Genomic DNA, 26,264 nt, shown 5'->3' with positions numbered 1-26,264 from the left:
CTGACTAAATACTTTTTTGCCCCACTGTAGCTCAAATATGATTCAGTCACAGAATTTGAAGGTAATGTGAATGTACCGAACATGCTTTGGCCACGTGTCATTATGAGAGGATGTTTATTTGTTGCAGGATTGCTGTTGGTTCTGGTGTCTTTCGTATCTTTGAGAATGATGAAAGGTCTAGTGACGGTAATTATTTCCAGATTCTATTATGTTCATATTGTGAGCTGTCACCCTTGACACAGATCACAATAAGCCATCAGTCTGATTGTGACCAAAAACCCCAGACCACTCGAGTTTCAGTTAAGACACTATTGCAGCTCTACAGCAACTTCGTCTTTGAAAAATACCTGCCCTCCCTCTGACTTCCTTTGCTTACTCAAACACCGCCAATCACACATAAGCATATATACTCAGACAAACATAGGAGCACCACTTCACAGCACGCAGACAGATGGGAAGCATTATTCAATTTCTTGAAAGGAAATCATTCCATATCACAAAAAGCAAATTAACAGTCATCCAAATATTTGGAGAATGAGATGAATTAAGGCCGCTTCCCCTGTGCTGGGATCCAGCAGGGAAACTCTAATTTTGGACTTAAGCAAAACAGGGAAAGGAAAATAAATATGTGCCAGTGGGGAGACAGCCGTGTCGTTGACCTCAGTAACACAACAGGCGAGACGGCGGGGACTATTCTGAAAGTATGGAAGTATGGGCTCTGTTTTTTCCAGAGTAGGACTCTCCACACAGGATGCAAGGTGTCAAACAAGGACCTTGAGTCTTAAAGAGGAAGAAGTGTTTCCTTTATGGCACTTTGCACCTTAACTGCCAACGTAGTATTTGCCAGATGTTCTGCAAAGTAACATCTGCACAGTGTTGGGAAGTTTATTCCACTACAGGTTACAGAATACATGCCCCAAAATGTATTGTAAAATGTAAAATCTATTGCTATTATATATAATATACTGTTGCTTAATATAAAAGGAGTAACAGTTGGGTGGACATTAGGCAAGGCTGCACTTTTTGCAGTGATCTCGTATAGAAAACTATTTCTGTTTTCTTTTTGACTGCTTTCAGAAGCGCACATGATTATTTGCAGCTAGCAGGTTGTTAATGCTGTCCATCAAGTCTAACAGTCTGCAGTCTATGAACTAACCTCAGCTAACGCCAGCTAACAACCTTCAGTAATAGTAATAAATCACACAGCAATACTGCGTCAAAGATACTGAGGTGGCACATAACCCAGGTAGCTACCACAACTAAAACAAGGTAGTTGCAGCAGGCTAACATTTATTTTTAAAGAACTTACTTCCAGGTGTTTGTTTAGGTTGGAGTGTTTTGATGCTGAGCAGCTTGGTTGCTGGCAAACAGAGTTTGCCTTGCACGGTCAGATTTCATCCCTTTTTTCTTTAAATGGGAAGTGGTGTTGGAAAAAGAAAAAATGCATTCCTGCTCGTGCACTGCTGGATCTGTTGTGCTGGCTCCGGGTCTTTGTAGTTCCACATTTAACATCAAGGGCTAATTACTACCTATAAATTACTAGCCTGACCTGGAACAGCCCCAGCTGAGCACTAGGCTTTCTATAGCTGTATCAGAATCTCAATCTCATTTTAACAAATTTGATCAGTTTCATGATTTTGTTTAATGATTAGCAATAAGTTCATAATCAGGTTTGCATGAAGCAATGCATGATCTCAACATTTGTCATGTTATTATTCTGGAAAGTCATTTAAAACTGAAATAAGCTGAGTAAGATAACATTCTCCACAGCTTAAAGTGTCCTCACCCTGACTTTTACAATTATGGGAAGGTTAGCTTATCACTGTGTTAGATTTATGCTGCCTTTCAAGCATCCTTCATTTCCACTTACTTACTAGATCAAGCAATCCCCGGCGAGTCTATAAAATCTCACAGCTTACTTTTCTTTAATTAAATGCCACTCGTAATGCTCCCCGGTGCACCCCGTATATCTACAGCCATAGCTGATGCTTTTAAAAGCAAAGAGCCACCTTTAATGCGCTGCGCCGTCTGCGGCTCAGCTGCACCAAGGGGACAGAGCAACAGACATCCATCTTAACAAGGTCACACCGTTTGATTTTTAATATAACGGTCAGTGCTCGGGCCCTGCGTCCTCCTTTAAAATATTAGCGCTCATTAATGATTTGGAAGCTGCCCGCCCCTCCTCTTCTCATAAAAACCCATCAGCAACCATTCTCCACACGAGGGTGAGCACAGTCAGATCTGTGCTTAGACCTGCTCCCACTCACTGCCAGGGGCTGGCCAAAAGCCTTCTTTATAGGCCAGCTTTATAGCGTTCATTATGCACACTTAACAGGCACTGTAATTCTCTCAGATGGGTAGGGGAAGTGAGGCGATTAGCTCTTGGGTCTAAACGTGGGTTGCCTGAGACTTTGACCTTTTGTTTTGGACATGAAAGATGATGTTTCTGGTTCGCGCAGAGGGAATTCCAGTTTTCTGTGCAGTCTGTACTCTCTATTACATATATTTATTTTTTTGTCTATTTTTTCCATGCTTCTGAAAAAAAATTACATCTAATCAGGAGGAAGTAGGCTGAGATAAGGTCTCCTCTTATAGCAGAACTTTGATTATTTTCCTCAGGGCTTGTATAAGTGTTACTGCATTCTTGTTTTCTGTTAACAATTTATTCCACTGGGCTTCCAGCACAAATGCTGAGTTAAAGTGACTGGAAGTTGTTTTCACTTTGCTGTGTGTGAGATGAAAAAAATGAGTCTTAAAGGGTCAGGGTCAAAAACATCTCACACTCCTACGCAAACAGCTTATTAGAGCCAAGCTTTTGTAGAGGGGTTTAACTTTTCTGTACTTCTTGTTTTTTACTTCCCACTCATTTAATGTTGAGCTGTGAAAATAGGGGACGAATGTTAAGCAGCACTCTATTGTAATCTACCACTGCCTTTGTTGTCCTAATTCAGAGCTTTAAATCTAAATGTCTTCAGAGAAACTCGTGAATCATGACCTGATCATCTGATGGATGGCATAGTTTCTCTCATGTGATCCTTGCTTACACTAGCCTGGGTATTCCACGTCAAACACACCTTCCAGAAGCACTGAACCCATAACATCCTCTCACCGTGGCTTATCTTCCTGCACAGATGGACTTCCAGGAGTCTCATAACTTCCTTACGTTACTGTCCTGTGTGTGTCCTTGGAACTGGCAGTGTGTTTACACAGCTCATATTGTTGTCTGCCTCCTGCTGGCCTCTCCTGCCTATGAGACTAGCAGGTCACAGTCCCACCACACCATTAGAACACTGAGATGCATTATTTCGATGCACAAAATATTGGCTGCTGTCATTGGAAATGTAGGTGATAAATCTTCAGACAGTGACCTCATAAAGCATACTTGACCTACAAGATGAGGAGCCTGAATGGTCCACGCACCATTAAGTTCACACAAGCCATCGAGATTAGGTTTCAGCGCACCAGCTGCATGTGGTCAGAACCACAGTGGCACTTTGAAAAGTCACCAAATCGATGCCCTGCATCAACGGCCAGTACATGTAATGGCTGTAACTGCTGTTACGGGCATTTTTACCCTGGAAATAAGAACTTAACCACCCTAAGTTACTGCTGATAAATACAAAACAGCGGTATAAGTCAGTGTTAAAAGTGGGCGAGTGTGTCAACTGATAAATGTGTTAATTTTTGAAAAATGTGTTTGTTTTTTTATTTGATTTTAGTAACACATTTCTAAAAAAAAGAGAGAGAGAGAGCGGGATCAGCAGTATTCAACAATGTAAAGATGGCAGAGCTTTCAAACGACACAAAATTCCACAGTGGTACTCTGTGCACGTGCTCAGAGCCACACCCTCTGTCATGGGCAATGGAGTGGACTCAGGCACAGACTGGGATTCACAGTTCAATACAGATTCTTATTTACACAGACACCAGGTGCGATGCATATACAAGTGGGGGAAATCCGGGGTTTCAAGGGTCCAAAGGGGAGGTTCGAGAAAGGGAATGGCTCTCTCACACTCGCACTCCGTCACGGTTCCACACACCAACCCACTCACGTCCCAAGATTAGGTCACAGGTCCGGGGAAACTGTACACAGGAGAGGGTAGTTACAACGAGGAAACAAACTCACGAAGAAAAACGTTTATGAAAGCTAGAGTCTAACATGTCTCGCACAATCATCCAGCAATGAGAGGATCTGAGTCCCGGCCTTAAATGGCATAGAAACACAACAGCAGCATAATTGGAGACAGGTGTGTGGGCCAAAAGCAGAAGCCCGCAGTGAGCTCCGCCCAGGCAGAATGACGACAGGAAGAAAGCAGCAAAACAATAAACATATGTAGCCTCGTGGGGCCGGCTGGGCACACACAGGGAACACGACACCCTCAATGTGGCAATATCCAGAAATCAAAATTGTACCTGTATCATCCAAACAATACAGCTTTAACAATACAACAATACAGAATTAAATGTAAAGTCATCATCATATTTCAGCAAAGTAGTTTTAGGAAGTTAGTTTCAGCAAGTCAGTGCCAACGCATGAACTGAAACTGTAGTAATAGTCTGACAGCTAAACTCCAGACTTGTCACCCACTAAAAACAGTTGGCAAGTTATGAAATACAAACACAGGAAGGGGGCCCAGCCTGTGGCTGAACTCCTGCACTGAGTAACTGAGTTTGTCTGTTCAGTTCATGAACGCTTGTTGTGAAAAGAAGAGATGACACGAGAGGATGGCGGCAGACCTATGGTGTAGCTTTTTGAAAACATGTCGCTGGCATCAAATTCAAAATGTGTACATATATGTTTCCTAATCTAAAAAACATTTGCGTAACTTGGCGTAATTTCCAAGTAAGAGCAAAGCATTCTGTAGAGACAGTTATCAGACTGCCTCGGTCTTACTTGCGTTAATCATTAAGAAAGATTCAAAGTGCGCATCTTTTGAGTGGTTTGGGTGGAATAGGAAGGGTTAAAGTAGGCCTGGATCTGCTCTGGTGCTTCTTTTTAAGAGCCCCACTTAAGGTCTCTTTTTGTGGTTCCAGATGTTTTGTGTAGCTATTTATTTAGCTTGTAAACAGGCCGACAAAAAGCAGCGGGCATGATGATGGAGAGGGAAAACCGCAGTGACATTGTTGCAGGGCCTTAGATAGCTGTGTGCTTAAAGTTATTTAGAGCCGGGTTTGGGGCAGATGACTTAATCACCCCTGAGAGGGAAGTTACAAAATTGAAATGCAAATCTTAACATTTTGGAATTCATTGGGGTTGACATGGCCCCTTGGAACAACAACAACAACCAAAAGGAACGTGCTTTATGAAAGGGGGTGGGGAGAGTTCTCATTTCTTGCAAATGCTTTCTCTAAAAGGGAATAGGAATAAATGAGCCTGACCTTCTGGCTTTGTTCATTTTACTGCAATCCTGCCCTTCTCTAATGTTTCCTGGGAAGAAAGCTATAATCGACAGGCTTGGTAGCTTCAAAGTTCCCATATGGAGCAGGTGGATCATCCCTAATGCTGCGACATATTAGAACATCTGCCGTGTAGTCAAGTAACGTGCTAACCCCTCTAGGTACAAGAAACGGGCGTTGAAGTTATGATGACAACATGATTTGTCATAATTATTTAACATTAATGTTTGCAGAAAACTTTATCTTCGAGTATCACTCTAAGTTGCCGTGGAAACTAGCAGGAACTTTAGCCTTTGAGGAATTCAAAAGTGAAAGCAATGAGGTGAGAAATCAGATTTTTATTTCGAATGAAAACTGTTAGAAAAAAGCTTTATTCTTTCTCTTTCTTTAACAGTTTTTTATCAGCCAGTTATTCAGACATTTTCAACTAGAAGGTGCATAAGCATCTAACACACACATACACTCATGTACATCTTTCCCTGATGTATGGCAAGTTCTGATCTGTATCTCCCACACAGGCTTCCCCAGAGAAATGATTAAAATCAGAGAGAGAGAGAGAGACAGGCCTTGAACATCGCTGCTTATGTGTGAACAAACAAAAAGCTGCCAGTAATTGGATTCACATTGAGGGAAGTATTTAAAACAGTCTGATAACTGATGCAAGCTGCCAGCTATTGCATGGCATTTTATGATCCAGTTGCCTTTACTGGTCTAGTTGTGCTCCAGCGGAACATAGTTATGTTGAGCAGCTCCCTTTCCACCTCGGAGAATACAACATTCAGGAAAGGTTTCAATCTGAAAAAGCTCAAAGATCTTTTCCCTCTGTTTCCTCAACATTTCCTGCTTTTGGCGCGTTTAAATGTGCCATTCATTCACTCTGTTTAGGCTCTGTGTCCACAAACTATTAAAGTGCTGAAAGCACCCATGACCTCATTTTCAGAGTGTTTTTCTGAAGTGCTTATTGTTGCTAGGTTACAAAAGACTATCATCCCCAAATTTTTCTCAATTACCTGTAGTGATGATATCGTAAGTCCCGCCTCTTACTGGTTTTGAATTGTCATTAACAGACAAGTGCCGCAATCTTCCAAAAGTTGAGTTATTTTCAAGTGAAGAACAAAAATCTGTGGACATTTTTGCTCCAAGGACGTTGAGCGCTGTCAACGCTGAGATTCATAAGATTTATATGGAAAATAGCTGCTGGGAGCACCAAAAGCACTGCCTGTGAACACAGCCTCCTGGAAAGCTACAAGATGTTTTTTTGCAGTACATTTCAGATGAAAGCGTACTTCCTCTCTTTGATATTTGACATGTTTAAATGCAACTTAAAGAAAAATGGACGCTGCAGGAGGCTGACATATGGGAGTGTAATCCAAGCGGGCCAAATACCACAAGTTACAGATAATTAAACCGGTGCAGGGCTGATTAGAGGCAATAAGACAAGAAATTGGAGAATCATGGCCAGACAGAGCGTATCTGATTGTTTACATACCTTGAACTAAGAGAGAGAGAAAGAAGAAGTAAGGGAGAGAAGTGACTGCCATTTTATGTCGAGCTTTGAGGTGAGCAAGATAGAGATCAACTCCAGATGGCTGCAGTCAGAGGGCCCCGGGCTCCAGGGACACCATTGCCTCACAATCCATCGCTCACCCAGACACAGACACTCCATTACGCTGGTTCTGAACCGGAATTAAATCCCATCTCAAACATGATTGTCTTTCAACCTCTGCTCCATTGTGTTGACATTGGCCTCTGCCGGCTGAGGAAGCAGATACCTGGAGACTTGGGGCTGAATCATGGCTCAGCCTGCGTGGTCATAGAGGAAAAAGTTACTCAAAAGTGGGCTAAGAGGTAGATGACTGTGCAGTCTTTGAGTGTATTTGAACAATAGGTGCAGCATGGTGGACGCTCACAATCAGCTCTGACATGCTGAGTAATGTTCTGTTTATATGAGTTATATGAGTCTTAACTGAACTTGGCTACACATTATACCAGTTTAATTTTATTGAGGTTGTGTGAGTTCTAGCAATACTTCCACTTTATGTTGGTTGATCAATGAAAAGAGAGTTCAGCCTGGTATCACTCGGCTGTTTGATAGCTAGCATCTGTAACTCGTGACTGGGATAATAGTTTCGGTTGTGAAACAGCAAGACATCCAAATACTGTTACACAATCATACCGATCACATTTATATAGTCTATTAGACTGATTAAAACCATTAATTCTTTCTTTCTTTCTTTTGGTAGACACAACTTCATCAACTGCTCTTTAGCGTGGCACTGAGAAGTACTAATACTTGTTATATGTTACCCTCGTTTCATTGGGATTTTTAAGATACTCCCAGTGTATGAATGCATTTGTCCACATGTGTTGTAACACAGTTGCTGACTAACATGGTATAGAGCCATGTCTTAAATGGCTATCTGGTGGGAAAATAAGCATTTTCTTCACCTGTAGATCAAAGTGAAACTTTTTAGTGACTTGTAATGCTGATTATTCATGAAAATGTCAAGTTAAACAAAGCAAACAAACATATTCATTAACAGACCTGAAATGACTCAGTGCTGCATCTGGTGGATAAAATAAGCTACAGTATTGTTGCAATGCAACGTTTCCCAGAAGCCCACCGGCTGAACTGGATGATGCTTGTAATTTTCCAAATTGGACAATCGAAGATGTTTTAATCATGTAATTACTTCGATTCTTCTGAGACTTAATTTGAGAGTTGAGACATTTGGTCAGAAAATCAAGATAACATGTGGCAAATAACTACATTCACACATGAGGAATGTAGTGAATGTACCAGCGATTCTGCCGTGTTTGGATTTTTGGGAGTTTCTCTCTCGAGTTGCAAAAAAAGGAGGAGAATGTTTAAATCAAGCGCACGATCTGGGTTAGTAGCACTAAAAAGAAGAACGTCATATTTTTCACTGAAATGAACTGACTGCGCCTGTGATTGCGCTCACACTACTGTGCTATTGTCGCGTTCAGTCAATCTTTCTGTATGCATGTTGCTTCTAGAATAGCGAACCAGTATTTGTCTTTAAAACCATTAAACCATTACTTTATATTCGATTATTTATTTTTCATTCGGAACGAGAGAAAAAAAATCATCCAACAATTCCAGATGTGCGCCTGATTTCGATGATGCGTGGATTACAGTGTAACGATAATAAGGCTGCAGCACATTGCTTCGATGGGTTTGCCTGAACTCACCACATCCTATACTAGACAGACACACAGACTGATAAATATTTATGCTTCTGATTATTCTGTGTGCATTATTAATTGTACGAAAACATCCCTCCAAGAGGATCTCATTAGGGTAGGAAATAAGTCAAAGCTAATAAAGCTCATAGTTGAAAAAGCACTTTTGAACATCATTCCCTATTTCCTCTCTTTATTCCGCCTGTGCTGAAGTTCATAAAATGCACTGTAAACGCATTCATTAGAATTAGTATTTCCTCAAACTGAGTTGACTGGAGAAATTGTGTGTGATTAAATATTAGCTTGAATATAATTAGCATTTATTAGCAAACTCTGCTATGGCAGATAATGAAAATCTTAATGAAATGCTTTGTTGAATTATGTGTCGGGGGTGGGGGTGTCGGAGGTTGATTTTTTTATATATTTTTGGTTCCCCGCACACTTAGAGTCAGCATGCCTGAGCTCACAGTACAACATACATTTTTTATATTAAGTGATAATGTCGACAGCTGCTGTAATTGTAACATCCGACTAGTGGGCCCCTTCGCTGAGGCAGTGTTTTGAATCTGTCTGCTCTGTACAGCAGCCTACAGTTAGTTTAATAGGCTCCTCAGTCTGGTAGAGCTATTACCAAATCCAACACAGACCATTAGGCTGCACGGGCTTAATTGCACATTAATTGGATAATTAGTCCTGCACTTTGTTTTTCTCCCATTTTCTCAAATCTTCTCCCTCATTTTGGCAAGCACTCGGTCATTTTATAAATTTGCCTTTTGTCATTACGGTTTTCGGCGCAACGAGAAAATGCAGTTGTCGATGCCATCGTCACGTGACTGGCAATTTGCCGTGGGGAGCACTCGCTCCACAGGGGGGTGTGGAAGCCGAGGTTTAGAGGGTCGAGGGAGCGCTAGGCTGTCTTCCTCCATGTTGACCCACAATGCACGCTGTGTTTGCATCTCCGCCTGCACAGAAACCAGGAAGAGGCATGCATTGTTAAATAGGCAACAACTCTCTAGGTCCACGAGGTGCATTATTTATGAACGTTTAAAAGAGATTTTATTCATCCCTTCCTCACATTTCTATTCCATTATTGTTTGTGCTCCAGGCATGTGTCTCAGCACTCTCAGATTGCTGCCATTAAATCCAGGGATCCATCGATGGAGTTATCAAAGTAAATGTTTGGCACATTTGATAGCGTTTGAAATATCCTCCTGTTATAAAGCTCTCCGGGGAGAAAGAGGGACAGGTCTTTCATGCAAATAGCCGGTTTTCTGATATCACATGCTGTCTAAATATCCACACTTATCTCAGCACTGTCAACAAATACACAGAGCACTTGCTTGATGTTCGGCTGGATGGGAAACGAAGAGAAGGCGCTCATCAGGCCAGACAGCACGTAATGAAATCATTATCTTAAATTTGCAAGCAATCGATCTAGCGAGTTCAAGGTGATTTTACTGACCAAATGGTAAACATGTGGATGGCAGATACTTAGAAAGCCAAAAATGTGGATGACGACATGTAAATTGATCTATTAATTTTGTAATTCAAAGCATATGAATGCAATTTTGCATTCGAGTAGATGGCGGGTGTGTTTTACTGTAAAATGACTTTGGGGAACAGGGAGGAAATGAGTAAGAAAAACAAAGGTAGTGATGAACTGTGAGCTGCTCTGCCTTAATGAGTACAGCGCTGGCGTCCTCTGCCAGACCCTGATAGGTCTCCTGATTAGACAAGTAAAGCTCTGTCCTTTATTATTCCCACAAGATGCAGCACTTGCTTTTGCCTCTGCACTAATAATAGCCATAAAGTGTGATCATTCCAAAGTGTTAAAACGCTCCCCATAAACATCGGTCTGTTTTCGTTTTGTTTATTATTCATCTCGTCCAATTACCATTCTAAAGGGGGAGTGTTTCTTGCCAGACGCTGAGGGAATAGCAGATTAAAAGGCAATGAGGAAACATCTGTGTCTTTGCTTTGCCACAAATCTGCATCTCATTCCTACCGCTGGCATTCAGATAGACAGCGCCTACAATGCAGGGAAAAAAGTAAAAACGCCAAGGTGCATAGGGCTAGCGAATAGAGAGAAGGGTTACCATAGAAACACATACCTCACATGGGTTTATGGGCTGCATCCTATCACATGCTATCAGGAATTACCATAAATCTTCTGGCAGCGAGGGCGGTGGTTAAGGTGCATCTCAGCAGTGAATGACAATGTGTTGATCCCCACATATCTGGAGAGATGCATTCAGCCTCTTTAAATCAAGAGGAAAATGGCATCAGATTTAGCTTGTGACAATAGAAAGATGGAGAGTGCCTCTAATGCATTTCCTTTCATGAGCCTGTGTGCAAACACATATTGAAAATCGCAAAGAAGATGCCGGCTGCTTTTCCTTTATATTCATGCCATTGTGGATGTGAGTGATTGCGAAATCAGAAACTTATTGGAAAGCATAATACGGCACAGAGACTTGTATTTATCCCCCATAATCTTTGACTTGGTGTCATCGTGCTTATTCCGTACAGTCACGGTGCGGCTGCCTGCACAGAGCCAAGGCTCGCACTGAGAATTGTGTCAGAGCTCAGTGGTACATCAATGCAATTTCCACAAATGGCACCTTTCCCCAAGCTCCCATCCTCTCGACCTCTGGCGCTGAGTGACGACGCTGAGAGCATTATCAGATGTGTTTGAGCAGCTCCCGTCAGCACGACCCCGGTGGGCGGTACAGTTATCGAGTGACCTTTTCTGCATGGCTCCCTGATATTAACGCAAGCTCCCCGCCTTATTACCATGGGAACATTTCACAGAGTATTAGACTTAATAAATGACTTTTTTCCTCGGCTTCCGTCTCTCCTCCTCCTTCACCATTTTTCTCTCCATCCTCTGCTCCTGCTCCCCTCATCCTTCCTGCTCCTGAGCCGATAACCCGACCTCCCCAGGGGCCCGGCCTCCATAATCGCGTCAGTTCATGGCCCTCTTATTCCGCAGAATTGCTTAATTGGTATGTGTTCTACATAACTGTTGGAGTATTAGACTCACAAATGAAGGTTAGAACCTCAGTGCTTGTAATCGACTGAAAGAAATTGATTTGTGCTCAGCTGCCCTTCTGGGACGAGACTTTATGGTTCTCTGAAGAAATGAAGCTTTTATAATTGTGTGTTCTTTCCCCCCTCTTCTCTCCTCTGGTCTCTCTCTTTTTCTCATTTCCTCCCTGCTAACTGCTTTGTTGACATTCATCAAAAGGCACGATGCCAGCAGCTAAAAGGTGATATATCTGTCGTCCGTGTTACTGTGCATTGTGCGTACGTGACATAAAAGTGCTAAATGTGTGCTGTTTCTGATCGTGGTTTAAATACTGTGTCAGTGAATACGTGATCGTGCAGGCGTGAAGCGTCGTCATGCAGCATAAAAACTCATCACAGATCTCGCTGGGTTGTGTGATACTAAGATTTCAGATAAATAGCTCAGTTTAAGTGATTATGACTTTATTATGATCATGACTTTGTGGCTGAGTGGCCAGCAGGGTGGCGTGCATGAAATGCAATATAATGCTTATCAAATAAGGACATCATTTAGATTTTAGTCCAAAAGTGAACAAACACACAGTAAAAACGAAGGCCTGATTCTGCATTAAAAAGGGAACAGCCAAAGTAACTGTGGAAACTGTGTGGCAAAAGAAAAAGAGACAAGTTGTCGGAGGGGCCACAGGAGTCAACCATCCCAGGTTACTGAGAGCAGCACCTAGCAGCTGATTATTAGTTGCCAGTGTCTGTGTTCTGTGTAATGCATGACAGCTCCCTCTGACTTAGGTGACCGGAGATTATTTCTGCCTGCTTTCCAGGTCGGCACACTCAGATGTGCTCGGTGCAGAGGTTTGCTCAATGCAAAATCACATTTCACGCTTGTGCTAATGTCACCCGGCAAGTGAAGAGGAGTGAGAACTGGCAGGTGGTGTTTACAAATGAGAACAGCCCGAACCACGAGCCACCCTGACACCAAATGCTGATTTGATTATGGAGTGGCATGTAAGAGTATATGAATGTATGTAGCAGACCAGGTGGCACATTAAAAGTAGATTAAGTGAAACAGATGAGCGTCACATGTTTTTTTTGTTTGTTTGTTTGTTTGTTTTGTTTTGGGGGGGGTGTTTGTCCAAATGGATGTCTCATCCTGGAGCTTGATGAAGGATTTTAAAAACAAGGTGGTGGTTTGAGGGAAAGACTTAGTGTGTTTACTTGCGTTGGAATTATATTTAAAAGAGGAGAGCATGTTTGTTGCTTATTCTTCTTTGGGCTCATTCTTCCTTGTGAAGATGTTCTCTCTTTAGTGTCTTAGGTGATTCCTTCCCTTTAGGTGCTATCTGTTTGTACTGAGATAATTTCTGAGCTGAAAATGAGCACATTCACCAGCGCAGTACTTTGATGTATCTGCCCCTCAGTGACGTAAATTGCTCTTGAGTGCTTATAGCATTTCATTATTACAGTAGGTTCGTATTAAGAACTGCAGTTCTTTGAAATTATAAATCTTGCAGAACTTTTCAGTTTGCTTCTAAAAAAATGATTTTTTTTAATATATTAGCTACCTCAAGAAAGTCACTTGTGATTTACCATCTAACAAACTAAGAGGCAGAGGTTGCCACTGTCGGATCTTTTCTACAGTTACTAATCTGCAGACAACAGGAGCAGTTCCAGGCTGTACATCTACACCAAGGTTTAAAGTTTCCCCTACGTCAAGGATGAATAGAGTCCCCGGATCCAACAGGACAGCTGCAGCTGGACATTTTTAAGCCCCTCCTCTGGTAAAATATTTAATGTGCATCCATCCATAACTTTGTAAGTAATCCTGCTTACATGCAGACAAACAGACAAAGCAACGAAATCATAGACAAATCACAGAACCTCGACAAAACTCTGATATTTCGCTGGTTTCTTCATCTCAAAGCTCATCGAAATCTACCGTGAGGCTGCCAGAGAGGAAGGAAGAGCGTAGCTCTTTCATGTATCTGCACCAAAACAAGGTTTATGGGCTTGACACCGTTTCCACAGGATGTAACCCAACAAGCACATCATTTTATCACTGGAAAGCACTGCAATCAAGAAAACCAAATTTTTCCTACTAATACCACAGTTAGTCAGATCTAACCGACAGGATCTGCAAAGCTGAGCAGCTCCCCTGCACACCCCCACGACCACCCCCTAAGTTTGCTTGCCTGAGGGTGGTGCCCACAGGCGTGCTGTTGCTTTAGTGGCCTATGGGTAACTTTGATTGGACTGGAGCTGCATTTCTGTAGCTGTTGGCATGAAAGCTCTGCAGTTGGCTGGGGTTGTTTTTTATTTATTTTTATACAGAGGCTTAAACTTGTAGAAACAACACCATGTGAACTAATATTAATTTTTATTTGAGCTCTCAATAGCAAAGAGGATGAGGCAAGTCGGAACAAATCAGAAACGTACTTTTTGCTGTGGTTTATTTTATAGTCTGGAAAATAAAGACTTCTATCCTGAATCTTGTGCAACACATCCATAACATAATGTGTCGTTGCTCTCCTCAGCATAATCTTTTGACGCCACAGTAGCTGATTGTGAACCTGGATGACCCATAATTCTAACTATATGTGTGCAGTTCTTATTCTACAAATCTTGGCAATTGTTAGCAAATGCAAATTGAGCTTTGATGTCCTGTAGCAGCAGGCCCAATCCAATCCCCTAATCAACCGTGTGTGATTTAACAGTGCATCCTAAGCATTAGTATTCCAGAGCAGGATCCCTCTTGGATCCAGGCTAGGATTATCCAAGCTCTTAACATCTCAGCTAAGCTGGTTAACACCTGTTTTTATTGACATCTGAACACCATCTTCTTTGGTTTTAAAAGATCTCCCCTTGCTCTCACCAGCAGGTTAGTCTCTCTTCTTCTTCCAGGCTACAACCCACTTAAATGACCATTTTTCCCAGCACAAGTGTTGGTAGCAGGCCAGCAGCAGTACTGAAGAGATTAGAAGTTAAATCACAACATTAACATTCTCACAAGCATCATAATTGCATTCCTTATTAGAAATACAGCTGCATTAAAGTGGAGTCACTCTGGTGTATGATATAAATAACATGACCACAGCTAAGTCTTGTGAAGTCAGAGGAGGGCTTTTTTTTTCCAAGTCCTAGTCTAGACATGAGCTACAATTTCAAGAATTCCCCATTTTACTGTACATTTTTGTTCAAATTCTTTAGAGTAATTTGACAGGGAAGAGGGGAAAACAGGCTCTCTTTACAAGTTTATTACTCTTAATATTTCCTCTGGGGCCCATGTTTGCCCCAGTGTAACTGATGTAATATTCCATTCAGGCACTGATAAAGCCTGGGGGATTCTACTTAGCAGCGGCTGTAAAGTCCCAAAGAAATCCTCACACTCCCGTGTGTGCCTCTGTCTGTTTTGCCAAGGTCAGCAGGGGAAACTTTGAAGAATGTCCCAGGATTTGTCTAAATCATAAAGTATGGATCCTCTTAAGCATCGCAGGCATTAGAGCTGAGCCCTATCAATGATTCCATTAACCTAAATTCCAAACCAGGCTTCACAACATGACCACATTAACCTCACGGATTTTACCAAGCTCTTGATCCCCGGCTATTTAAAAAGACTGGAATGAATGGTCACTCACAATTGTCTGACTAGCAGCTACGTTTCCTGCGCCAGAGAAGGAATTATCTCTAATATGACCCCATGTTTATCTTTGGCCACGTGTCCACACGTTTTGTGGTTGTTTTTCTCCAACCTTACGACTATAACAGAAACTGATTAGACAATAGCAGCGGTGCTGTGCGAGGAGAGTTGACAAGGACAGAATCCCAAGCAGCTGATTTTTACCTTTCCTAGATGAGCAATAATCATTTCAGGCTAACGGTGCAGGGGCAAGCAGAGAAGAGGAAGAAACAAATGTCTGCCTTCATTAGGACAAAGGGAGGGTGAGCAGAAGAGCGCCTGACAAGCCAGTAACGCCTCATTGTCCCTGATCTCAAGTTTCATAAATTTCCACGGCTCTCGTTAAAGGACATGTCGCTGCTGTCACCAGGCGCTAACTCGTTATCTCCTCAATGCCGTAAAATGCTGTAATTAACATTCAACAACTGTAACCGATCCAGCATTTCTCCTCTCTAGCCGCTAATTGCCACGCTATTGTGCTTGCACATAAGTGCCCCTTTTGTATGTGTGCTTGTGGGTACACATTGCTGCGGTTCATTTTTGATTGTAAATAGAGGTGAGAAAGCAGCTCGCCTGAGCTCGAAGCTGAACCGCGTTCGCTTTCCTTTCCTTGCGAGCTTTCTAATCATTAAGTTTATGCTTCAGTCAAAGATTTAGTGTTTCCAGAAAATTTTCACCGACATCTGGACATTTTAAATGCCTTCTGTGCAAGAGTGAAATTCAGGCTTTGCCAGCAGATGCTTTTTTAGTAGACTCGTCACGGGCAACACAGCGTGTATTTATTACTGTATTGGAGGACTATTGGTTGAAATCACAATTACTGTTATTACAAATTTCAAGGCGATGTCTGCTCTTGGTTGTGAGGATATGGAGTGTGCTATTATTTAAGGCAATTCATCATTCTCCTATTAGCCATGCATGAGTGACCCTGCTAAGTCATATTCTTCACTTCATCATATACAATCTTGTACGGCTGCTACACAAGATCACTCAGAGAGTGCTGACTGCTCTTAATGACATCGTTTTGCTTTCTAGGTTTCAGATTTTCATTCATAGCTTCTTGTAGGTCCCCAGCTGTTTGAGCTCTGTCTTAGACAGATTGGTATATGCTTTCCTTTCAGCCGCTCCTGTCTGAACTGACTGCGGCAGCCATCACAAGGCCTTATGAATAATTAGTCTAGGTCAACTGATACTCTCCAGCTCCAGACACCAATGTCATCTACTCTGCCAGCACCAGCCAAAAGCCAGATTAACTGTGTGCAGTTCTTCTCAATTGAGTCAGTTAAAGCTGATGCAGCTCTTGTTATTCAAAGGTAGCTGGCTAGATGTAAGTCGATACGGGGTAACCCCTTGAGGCCAAGCGTGGAACAGGAGAAGGGACGTCAAATTATTGGTGTCACGGGGGCCACTTTTAGAGGCTACTACGGTGGTCTGTCACAGATATACAATCACCTGGTGCTTTGTCTGTGCTGCTGGGCCTTGGTTTCATTCTCCGGGGATTATGGCGAATGCCAGGGTAAGATTTCCGAGAGCCAGGAAGGCCCCAGGGGGACAAACAAAACCAAATTGTTGCGTAGTGTTTCTTGTCCAGGTTTCGTGTTCAGGTCAGAGGAGAAGTAGTGCATGTGTCTGGGGATGGAGCGGTGCGTTCACAGAATAGGGCTAAAAGCTTCATTGTCAGACACACGGCGTACTCGTCTGTTATGCCGCTTCGTTTTTTCGAGAGGAAGTATCTCTTCAGGTTGTTATGACATCAAGTGCCTCCATAGCAGCATCAGAGCTTCTCCACAAAGTCTTTGTGACTCTTTTTGAGGGTTAAGCAACTTAATTCCAAACGGTACCCTTTATTTTTGACTTTTAGGAAAGTCTTTAATAGATCGTTTAGTAACCTGCTGCTGTGTAGTTACCAGTCTGGCTTTTTTTCATGTTTCTCCTCACAGATCAAGTTTTTTTCTGCTGTCCGAGGCTTGAAAACTAAACGTGTATTTCACAGAACTAACTTTCAGTTTGTGTGGAGCTGTGGCTTAACCCCATATATAGATAAGCTGCTCTTTTAGCAACTCATGGCACCCTTGTGGTTTCACATGTTTGCACAATAGGCACATAGGTTGTGGTTTTTCTCAAATTTTCACAACGGCTCACCACCAACGAAACTGCTATAGCTGCAGAGCTTAAACTCTCACTGCCTGCTCGGCCTCCTTCCTGTTACATTTCTGTGAAAACGCCGTCTTAAATTTAAAATTAATTAGTCATCAAACAGATGACATTTTAAAGATTTTAAAATGCATCTGAACTGTGTTCACCTTGCTGCGAGAGCTTGGGAAGAAACAGGATATATTTTTGGCGAAATAATAAACATGTTGAGTTGTTTGCCTAGTGCTAAAATGCTCCATACGTCTCTTCATTAGAAACAAGCTTTAAACTCAGGCCATGGAAGAACCCGACCTTCTTTTTATATTAGTGCAGCTATTAGTGTAATAACCTTAGGCTCAATAAAGTATCAACGTCAGCTGATGTTGGTAAAGACACAAACACATCCCTTCAGCTAAAGTCCTAAATTGTGTACTTAATGCTTCTATTGGCTCTAATTTGACCTATAATATCAACGAGACCAGCTGAAGTCTTAAATGTCTTGATTGGACATAGATCTGGAAAAAATTATCTCTGACTGTGATTAATTTTTCACACAGCAACAATACTGACATGCCACTTGAGTAAAAAGAAAAGAAAGAAAGTCCTTTCACAATCACCATGAACAAATGAGAATGAATTCTCCTCGAGGGTATGGGGGGAGAAGAAGATGGAAAGTATAAATGAGGCAAAGTATCATCATATGGCATTTTTTTATTAGATTGTTAAAGATAGATCTAATTTTAATTTGGGCTAATGCGAGGAACACTATCAGCCATTGACCAAGGGTGTCTTATGACTTACTTGACGTACTTTGCTCAGCAGTCTTGTGCTTTTACTCTGAACTTAAATGCAGACAGTGGGTCGTGCACAGGGACATGGTAATTTTAAGAGCTCTCGCACTCCCTGCTCAGTTCATGAACTTCAAAACCCCTCCTCTATCCTACAGTTCAGCTCCTGGAAGTAGTGCTATATTAGTAGCTCCCAGAAAGCGTCGAGCAAGTCTGCTGCTTCTGTTTACAGCCTGTTCAATCACTCTGAGTACTAGTGGCATACTGATTTTCTTGGAAACACCAAATGCCACAGCCCATCCTGGCTTCTCGCTAGTAAGGTATTTATCATATGAAAATTTGGAACTGTCTGACTCGCGCGTTTTACTAGCCTTGTCCTGGAGCTGGGACTGATAAAATGTTGTAATATATGTACTGCAGTCAAAATGGAACATAAAAGTATCCCTGAATACTGTGAGATTTACACTCTGTCACAGGGAAGCGGTTACTTTTATGACGCTGTTGCACTGAACATAACTTTTGTAAAAATGGGTCATTTGTTTTTTATTTGTTTTGCTTTTTGTTTTTTGTTGTGTGCTTCAAGTAAGAGTCTAGACTAAAAGAAAAGCGACTCAAGTGTTGGTTTATTTTTTAGCATATGTAGTGTACTGTCTCCTCATATTGTGTATTTTATAACTCTATATAGTTCCAGTCTGTGTGTCTATGTGTGTCCTGTTCTTATGTGTATCCACTGGGGACCTCAAACCTTAGCCCAGGCTAAGAGCTGGTTTTCTGCCAGTTTTTCTGCAAGGCTACGAGAAAATTATCTGAGCTGTGTGGTTGCTCGTGGCACCCTAATGTAACATTAAGCAGGTTGACCAAGCTCATGCAAGATTGATGTCTTTAAGGCTGCACTTTGCATCTGTGACACTGACAGTAGGCTCTCGATCCCAAGGTCATAGGTCACATGACATCTTCATTACGTGACATAGATGCAGCCCATTCACCTAGTCTTCACAGACTGGAGGTTTCTGAAACATCTAGTGCAACTATTTAGAACTGCACGTTTACAGTGTTTGCTACCAACGTTATTAAAGTTAACATCACATTCATACAACAGACAACTTGTTGGGCACCGAATGTCAGCAGGCTTTTAATCATGTCGCCTCTGTCCTCGGCTCTTTCAGTTTGCGCTCTTTTTCCAGTCTCTGGCTTCCTGTGACTTGTCTATTTACCCAACATCTCCCTCAGCAATGAGGAGCATTTGCTCATCAGCCATATTTAAAGTGCACGCAGGATTAACTCAGCTGAAGACTTAACGCACATGCACAGTCACCCCATGCTCAGTTTGCTGTTTCCAGGCCGCAGATCGGCAAACGGCTCTGTTAGGCTTTCCTCTCTCTTATTCAATGTCGCTCTGGGCTACCCAGGCCTCTACCTCCTCCTCCCTCGTCCTCATTTCGCCTGAATTAATTGAGTTCTCATTTTTGTGAGAAAGCTCACAGGAGAGCTGTGTGAGAAGAGAGAGAGGAGTGATAGAAAGAATAAGATAGACACAGGAAGATCAGTGGTAGTAGCCTAGAGGGCATAACTCTCCCAGAGGTAGGCAGTCACCACTTCCTGGGGATGAAGGAGTCCCTCCACAGTGACTTATATCTTTATCCTCTCAGCACTCATCGCTCAGCGCTTATGGGAAACGACCCGTAGGCTAGTGGTAAGGGTCAGGCAGATGGGCCACTTCAACCCTTCTGACTCAAGAGAAATTTCCACCTAATTTAAGCTCTTTGTGTCTGTGACATTAAGAGAAAGGCAGGTTAAATGGTTTCTGATGAAATAATAAAAATACAGGTGTGTGCGCGTGTGTAAGATATACCTGGATTTTTATCATCATCATATAGTCAAGCTGTAATCCTGTAGCTCTTCTAGATACAGACAGACAAACTGGTAATGGCTAAATAACCGAACATAGTAGTGGTGGACAAGCAGAGGAAAAGTAGTGATAGATGCAGCTATACAGAGTGATCAGGAAGAAGGAACAGGAGGGTGAAGGCAACAGTGGTCCCAGTGGTAATCGGAGCATTCGGGCGGGTGACCCCCAAACTGGGCGAGTGGCTCCAGCAGATCCAGGAATTATATCCTACATCTCTGTCCAGAGGTGCAGTTCCAGGACCAGCAAAGATACTGCACTCCCAGGCCTCTGACAGAGGACCTGAGCTTGAAGGATAAATACCACCTGCAGGGCGAATGGGGAACTGAACATAGCAAGCTCACAAACAACCACATTAACAGAAACAGAAACCAAATGAGAAAAATCTGCTGTAGCATAAGTGAATGTAAATTTTAAAAGGTAACATCCTAAGCCAACATTGAAAATGATATGCAGTGTTTCCACAAAATAAAAAGTGCATAAAGCACCAAATATGTGACCCAACACATGTTACTAGTATAGAAGTGACGCCCAAACATGACTTTACAGTGTATTTGTGCCTTTTCTTGTACTCGTTACAAATACTCAGAATGGAAATAGCAGACGTCACGTGATATGCTCTCATTAACTCCAAACCATTGCAACTTCTTCCTTTGCAATATTCTTACATGGACTGACAACTTAGGTTGCTCTAAGTTGAGATAAACACTTGTCGAGCTGTTACAGCCAATCGCCCGCCTCTATTCCTCAATGTCACTGCCTTAGCACTCAATAATTCAAAGCTTGGTGGTAATGAGCTCCCCGTAGGCCCTGTCCCCAAGGATCCTCCCCGCTGTGCCTCCACTGTAATGTAGTTATATCTCATGTCAGCCTTCAAATCAATTACATTTCTATCTGATGGCTATGTAATTGCGCCTGATTGAGTTTTTGGCACGCCAGCCAAGTGTGTGGCTCCCAAACTCAAGCCAGTCAAAACAGGAAGCTTCATCAAATGAAACTGTATTTCATCCTGATTGAGGCTGCTCGCATGATAAGCACAGCTGTAATTATGATAATAATAACAATAGCAATCTGTGTTTTCTCATCTTTGTTGTTTTTTCCCCCCCTTGCTCTCCAGATGATTTTTTTGCCCCAAGGACAACGAGCAGTGTTTACTTTACTCAAGATGCAAAGCCTGATTTGATTGTTGGTAGCATGCGCAATTTAGTAGATTAAATGCAAAACATAATGCTTTTGTATAAATCTAAGTGTGTTTGAGTTTCACTTTGTTATAATGCAGCAGGAATTTTCTGCTGGACTTCACACCCACACAGTGCCTAATGATTTCTGCATGTTGCTTAGATATTAATGTCAGATATACAAGTGTGGAACTGCCAGCGGAGATCTGCTGGCTTAGTGCTGCATAATGCCAAGAAATGAGAAGTCGACTTTTGTCTGGAGCAACTAACTGACGCTGAGCTCGTTCTATTGACCCAGACTGGATGGATTGACAGATGACTGGATCGTCAGCAGACAAATGACGAAGAAGATGAATGGATAGATGGATGGATGGATAATGGGTGGAGGGATGAATGAATGAAAGAAAGCATGAATGGACATACAGATGAATGGCAGGTTGAATGAGTAGACAAATGTACCCATGGATGGATGGACGACTGGACATTCAGATGGATAGGTGGATCAACACAATACATGCCTGGGTGGACGGAGGGATTCTCTAATGGAGTAGTAGTGAGATAGATGAGAGGGAGGATGCTGTGGTTAGGTGCATCAGCAACTAAATAGTGATGAATAGTGGTCGCTGTCAGCAGCACTAAGTATAACAGACATAGTAAAGCAGCCTGGCTCATCCATAATCAGCAGACCCAGATGATTGTCTTCATGCCAGAAGAGAACGCACAAAGAGTATCTACCAATCTGTCTTTTTATCCTCACTTCATCATCCCTTTACTTTATATATACCCGCTTACTCTTGGTGCTCTTGCCCTTTAAATGTCTTCATTTATATGATTATCTTGTCATTTCTCTTTTTAAGGCCTTGCAGCTCTCCTTCTTTCTTGCTGTCTGTCTGTCTGTCTGTCTCACTCGCCCCAGCACCGTCTTTTGTGTTAACAGCCTTCTCTTTTTTTGCAGTGGGGGAGCCACTGGGTGCACATCTACAATCTTGCCTTTCATTTCATGGCTTCTGGAAATGGATGTTTTACTGCCTTCATTAAGGCATGCAGCAGTCAGCGCTGTGTTTTCCCTCTGAAGTTTAGCTCCATGAACCTCACCATTAGAGGACATTATGGCCCCAGATTTCAGGGCACAGTGGAACACTGTATAATTTGATTAGTGTTATTAATCAAGTGGAATACCGCTCCTTTCGCCCCCATCTCACTAACCGCCCCCACTCCCAGCCGCAGCCCCCTCCTTTTTGCCATTTCACTTCTGCGTTCAGACCCGTCAGATGTTCTCTTCCCTCTTCCTCCTCCCCTTATTCATACGCTTCTCTGTCACCTGCACAGCACGCATGCACTGAAATTGACAAAAGGCCGTACACCTTCCCTTTTAAAAACAGTGATTTACCACTTCCCACCCTCTAACCAGACCCTCTTCCCCAGCCTACACCGAGTTCTACCCCCCCCCTTCGCCCAGGACATAAATCAATTGAGATGAAAGTTCCATAATTGTGCTTGCTGGGAGGGATTTGAGCAAAATTGCACTATGAATTTTTTAAAGGGAATTTTTACTAGCTGTTCAGCAAGACTTGGGCGGCGAAGGAAGGTGAGGCCATGAGGATTTATGGGCCTGGATTCTTCATTACTGAAGTAATTTTCCTGCAAATGATAGTGCAGCACCCTGGAGGGGGGAGTGCTGCCCGCCAGGGAGAGTACAAACCTGCTTAATCTCTCGTGGAGAGAGCAGCTCAGAGCACTAATATCATCTGTAAGGGACTGGGGATCCATTTGTTCACATCTAAGCCACAGCCAGTGAATTTGTGATTCATATTAATTGATTGCTCAGATTTGTTCCAAGAGTAGCTACAAGTTGATTTCATTACCAGGACGAGTTTTTGTTAAAACTGCTGGGGAACGCGCTTTTGAAGATGAACTGTTTTCATAAAATGTGTGTCTTTCTGTGGTTGAGTCACTGGTGTCTTTCTGAGTGTATATCCATCCTCATGCCGATGAAGACCTGCTTTGCTAAGCTGTTGTGTTGTTGCTTTAGCACAGGTCCACCTTTCTCTCTGCATTTGGCCTTTCCTCCCGCCTCATTTTAACCTTTCTCAGTCCAACATGGCTGACGCTCTGTCTCCATCTCTTTAGGTGCAGCATGCAGCAGTGGCCCTCCTCAAGGTTAGTGCGTCCATGATGCCAGGTCTCATTCTGTATACTGCCTGCTGTCCATTCAATTTTACAGCTCAGTAGCTTGAGAAGCAGGGGGGGCTAAATCTGCTGCAAGAAGGAGAAAGAGAGGGAGGGGAGGAAGGGAGAAACCAAATTATTGTGCATCCTGTCACCAAGTGAAGTGTATCTCATTCCAGGCACACTAACAACTCAAGACAATTAGTCACTTCTCGCTAGGCTAGACCTGAGACTCACTTGATGGTCAAAAAGAGACAGGGCATAGAGGACCCTCTACTATGGCGAAGCACTGCAGCTGCATTCAGTGGAAAGGGCAGCAAGTTAGAGATAAATTGAGCCTGCTGCAGCATTTGTTTCAGCACTGAGAAAGAATTAAATTAAAGGAACATGGTTCCGGGATAAGTCATGAAGATCTGTACAAAGACCTGCACCTTAAAAATGTCTCTGATCCACAGTAATCTCTATCGGTAGCATCCGTCTGGGCTTTTCTGAGCCATTCAGTAGGATAAACTTAGTAATGTCAGTTATATACCACCTTCACTCCATCTAAGGTAGTTTGAGGCCAAAGATGAGGCCTGCCACCACATGCTCCTGAACAAAAGTGAAGCATGACTAAGGTGGGTGGTGCGTGGAAGATCAGCAAGTGGAATGAGAGAAAAGTTTGTCCTGGGCCCTCTGGAGAGATGCAGCGTGACCAATTGAGGTGAAGGGGATGAATGAGGCCATTCACTGGGCCTAATGAAAGAGCTCCTGCTGGGTCTTGAATGTGGGTGGGCCCATCTGCACCACATAGGCGTGCTCAAACCAGTGACCTCGAAAATTACCCAGGAAAGCACTTTGGGACAGTCACCCCAGCAACAGGCCGAGGTCTGCATGGTAACCAGGCGCTTCAATCAGCGCCTGGCAGCTTCTTGAACAGCGCGAGTTTTCCTTCTGTTCTGAAAGAAGTCCGTGTGAAATCAACTCCAAGGGACATCCTCCGTTTCTTTTTAAAGGGGAGATGCCAGTGATTGTGTCATGGTCTGGTTGGGCACCTGCAGGTCTCAGACAGCGGCTCCTCCTCCTTTAGGCGGAGTCAGGTTGCCCCTCCCTGGCTGACCACCTGTGAGCAATCGTGCCAGCGGTATATCAGACCTGCGCTCTCAACCACTCATCGCCTGAGTATCTGCTATTCCCATCGATAGCACCCGGAGTGGAGATCTTGTTCCCCTCGCTCCCGTCCTCCTGGACCTGGGCCGCCAGCTGCTCACACAACGTGGCCTGCCGACCCACTGCTCACCTACCTGCCTGCCTCCCCACGCCTCGACCGCTTCCGGGTTTTCCGCTCCACCTGTCCCCTCCATCTGAAACCAATGCCCCGGCCCCTACCTAGTCCTGTTTCTACCTCCCCGCTGTCCCCGCTGTTCAGCCGTCTCCTAGAGGTGTCTAGGTCGCCCTCATTTTCTCAGACGAATCCTACGCGCCACTAGTGTGGTGGCGTCGCCTTGTGTTTCACCTTTGTTTTCCCTGTGGGCGGAAATAAATCATTTGTTTTCTGTCACCTCGCTTCCGGGTTGGTTTCTGCGCCTGTGTCCATCCCTGTTCCCTCGTGCCGTTGAGCCGTGACAGTATACTCAGGCCAGTTATATGGACACAGCGGACCCAGCCCGCGTAGCGATCAGTAAACAGGGGGCTATTATCGGTAGCCACGAACAGACGCTGCAGTACCTACTGGCTCAAGTGCACACACTCACAGACGAGCAGGCTAAAATGCAATCCAACATTCAGTCCCTTCAACCCTCGGCGGAGTCGGAACCCGCCGCCGGTAGCTCAGCGCTGCCCGCCCCGACCGCGCCGTTGCCTCAGCCCGCGGCGGATCCCGAGCCCCAGCGGGGTCACCTGTTTCGCGACGCGGCCTCCCCGGAGCCGGAGCCGTATGCGGGTGACCCAGGGGCCTGTAGCGGTTTTCTGTTACAGTGCGAGCTGGCGTTCGGACGTTCGCCCCGCTCTTTCGTTTCGGACACGGTTCGAGTTTCTTATATAATCGGGAAACTGCGCGACCGAGCCCTGAATTGGGCCGAGGCTTACCTGAGCACACACCCGTTGCCGTCCTGTAGCTACGATGCTTTTCTCGGCGAATTCAAAAGGACTTTTGCCCACCCCGTCTCGGTGGGCAGTGCGGTTCGCCGGCTGTTAAATCTCCGCCAGGGCCGCCGTAGCATCGCGGACTACTTGATCGACTTCCGCACCGCCGCAGCGGCAGTCGGCTGGCCCGATAAAGCCCTTCAGGGAGTCTACTCGCAGTCGCTTAACGAGGACATGAAGGATCAGCTAGCGTCCCGTGACGAACCGGTTACCTTCGAGGAGTTAGCCACGCTCTCGCTTCGCATTGACAACAGACTGCGGGAGCGAGAGCGGGAGAGGAACTCCAGCACCCGTCGGCCAGTGCGGCGTGCGTCACCTGTTTACATTCCCCCGTCGCCACTTCCGGTTCAGCCATCAGCCCCAGTCGCTGGGGAGAGGGCTGACCCGGAACCGGAACCCATGCAGCTCGGGCGATCCCGGTTGTCTCCGCAAGAGAGAGAGAGACGTCGCCGCGCTCGTTCGTGTTTTTACTGCGGTTCCGCGGAGCATTTCATTGCCGCCTGTCCGGAGAAGGGAAAAGGGGACGCCCGCCGGTAAGTCCGGGGATACGGGTGGGCGGTACCTATAGTGATTCTAAGCCCCGCTTCCTGTTGCCGGTTACGCTCTTGCTCGGCTCCGCAACCCACACGTCCCGGGCGTTAATCGATTCGGGCGCTGAGCAGAGTCTC

At 44.0% G+C, this 26,264-nt stretch overlaps 1 protein-coding gene across 10 annotated transcripts in view; it reads left to right on the top strand.

Moving 5' to 3' along the window:
• Positions 1–26,264, top strand: part of fbrsl1 (fibrosin-like 1) — a 290,461-nt gene that overhangs the window by 159,647 nt on the left and 104,550 nt on the right. For 8 of the 10 annotated variants that reach the window (XM_086313246.1, XM_086313253.1, XM_086313252.1 and 5 more), the window contains exon 5: positions 23,434–23,463. The exons of the other annotated variants lie outside the window; for them this stretch is intronic. In XM_086313246.1, the coding sequence (XP_086169372.1) occupies positions 23,434–23,463 (30 nt within the window). The remainder of the gene's footprint in view (positions 1–23,433; positions 23,464–26,264) is intronic. 10 annotated transcript variants of the gene reach the window in all.

This window comes from Aulonocara sp. 'chitande type north' Nkhata Bay, linkage group LG12 (assembly GCF_057382095.1).
Source record: "Aulonocara sp. 'chitande type north' Nkhata Bay isolate Kocher_YH1m ecotype deep benthic linkage group LG12, A_spYH_male_GT1.1, whole genome shotgun sequence".
Taxonomy (NCBI): Eukaryota; Metazoa; Chordata; class Actinopteri; order Cichliformes; family Cichlidae; genus Aulonocara; species Aulonocara sp. 'chitande type north' Nkhata Bay.
Note: the sequence above shows the minus strand (reverse complement) of the source record. Positions and strands in the feature narration are given on the sequence as shown.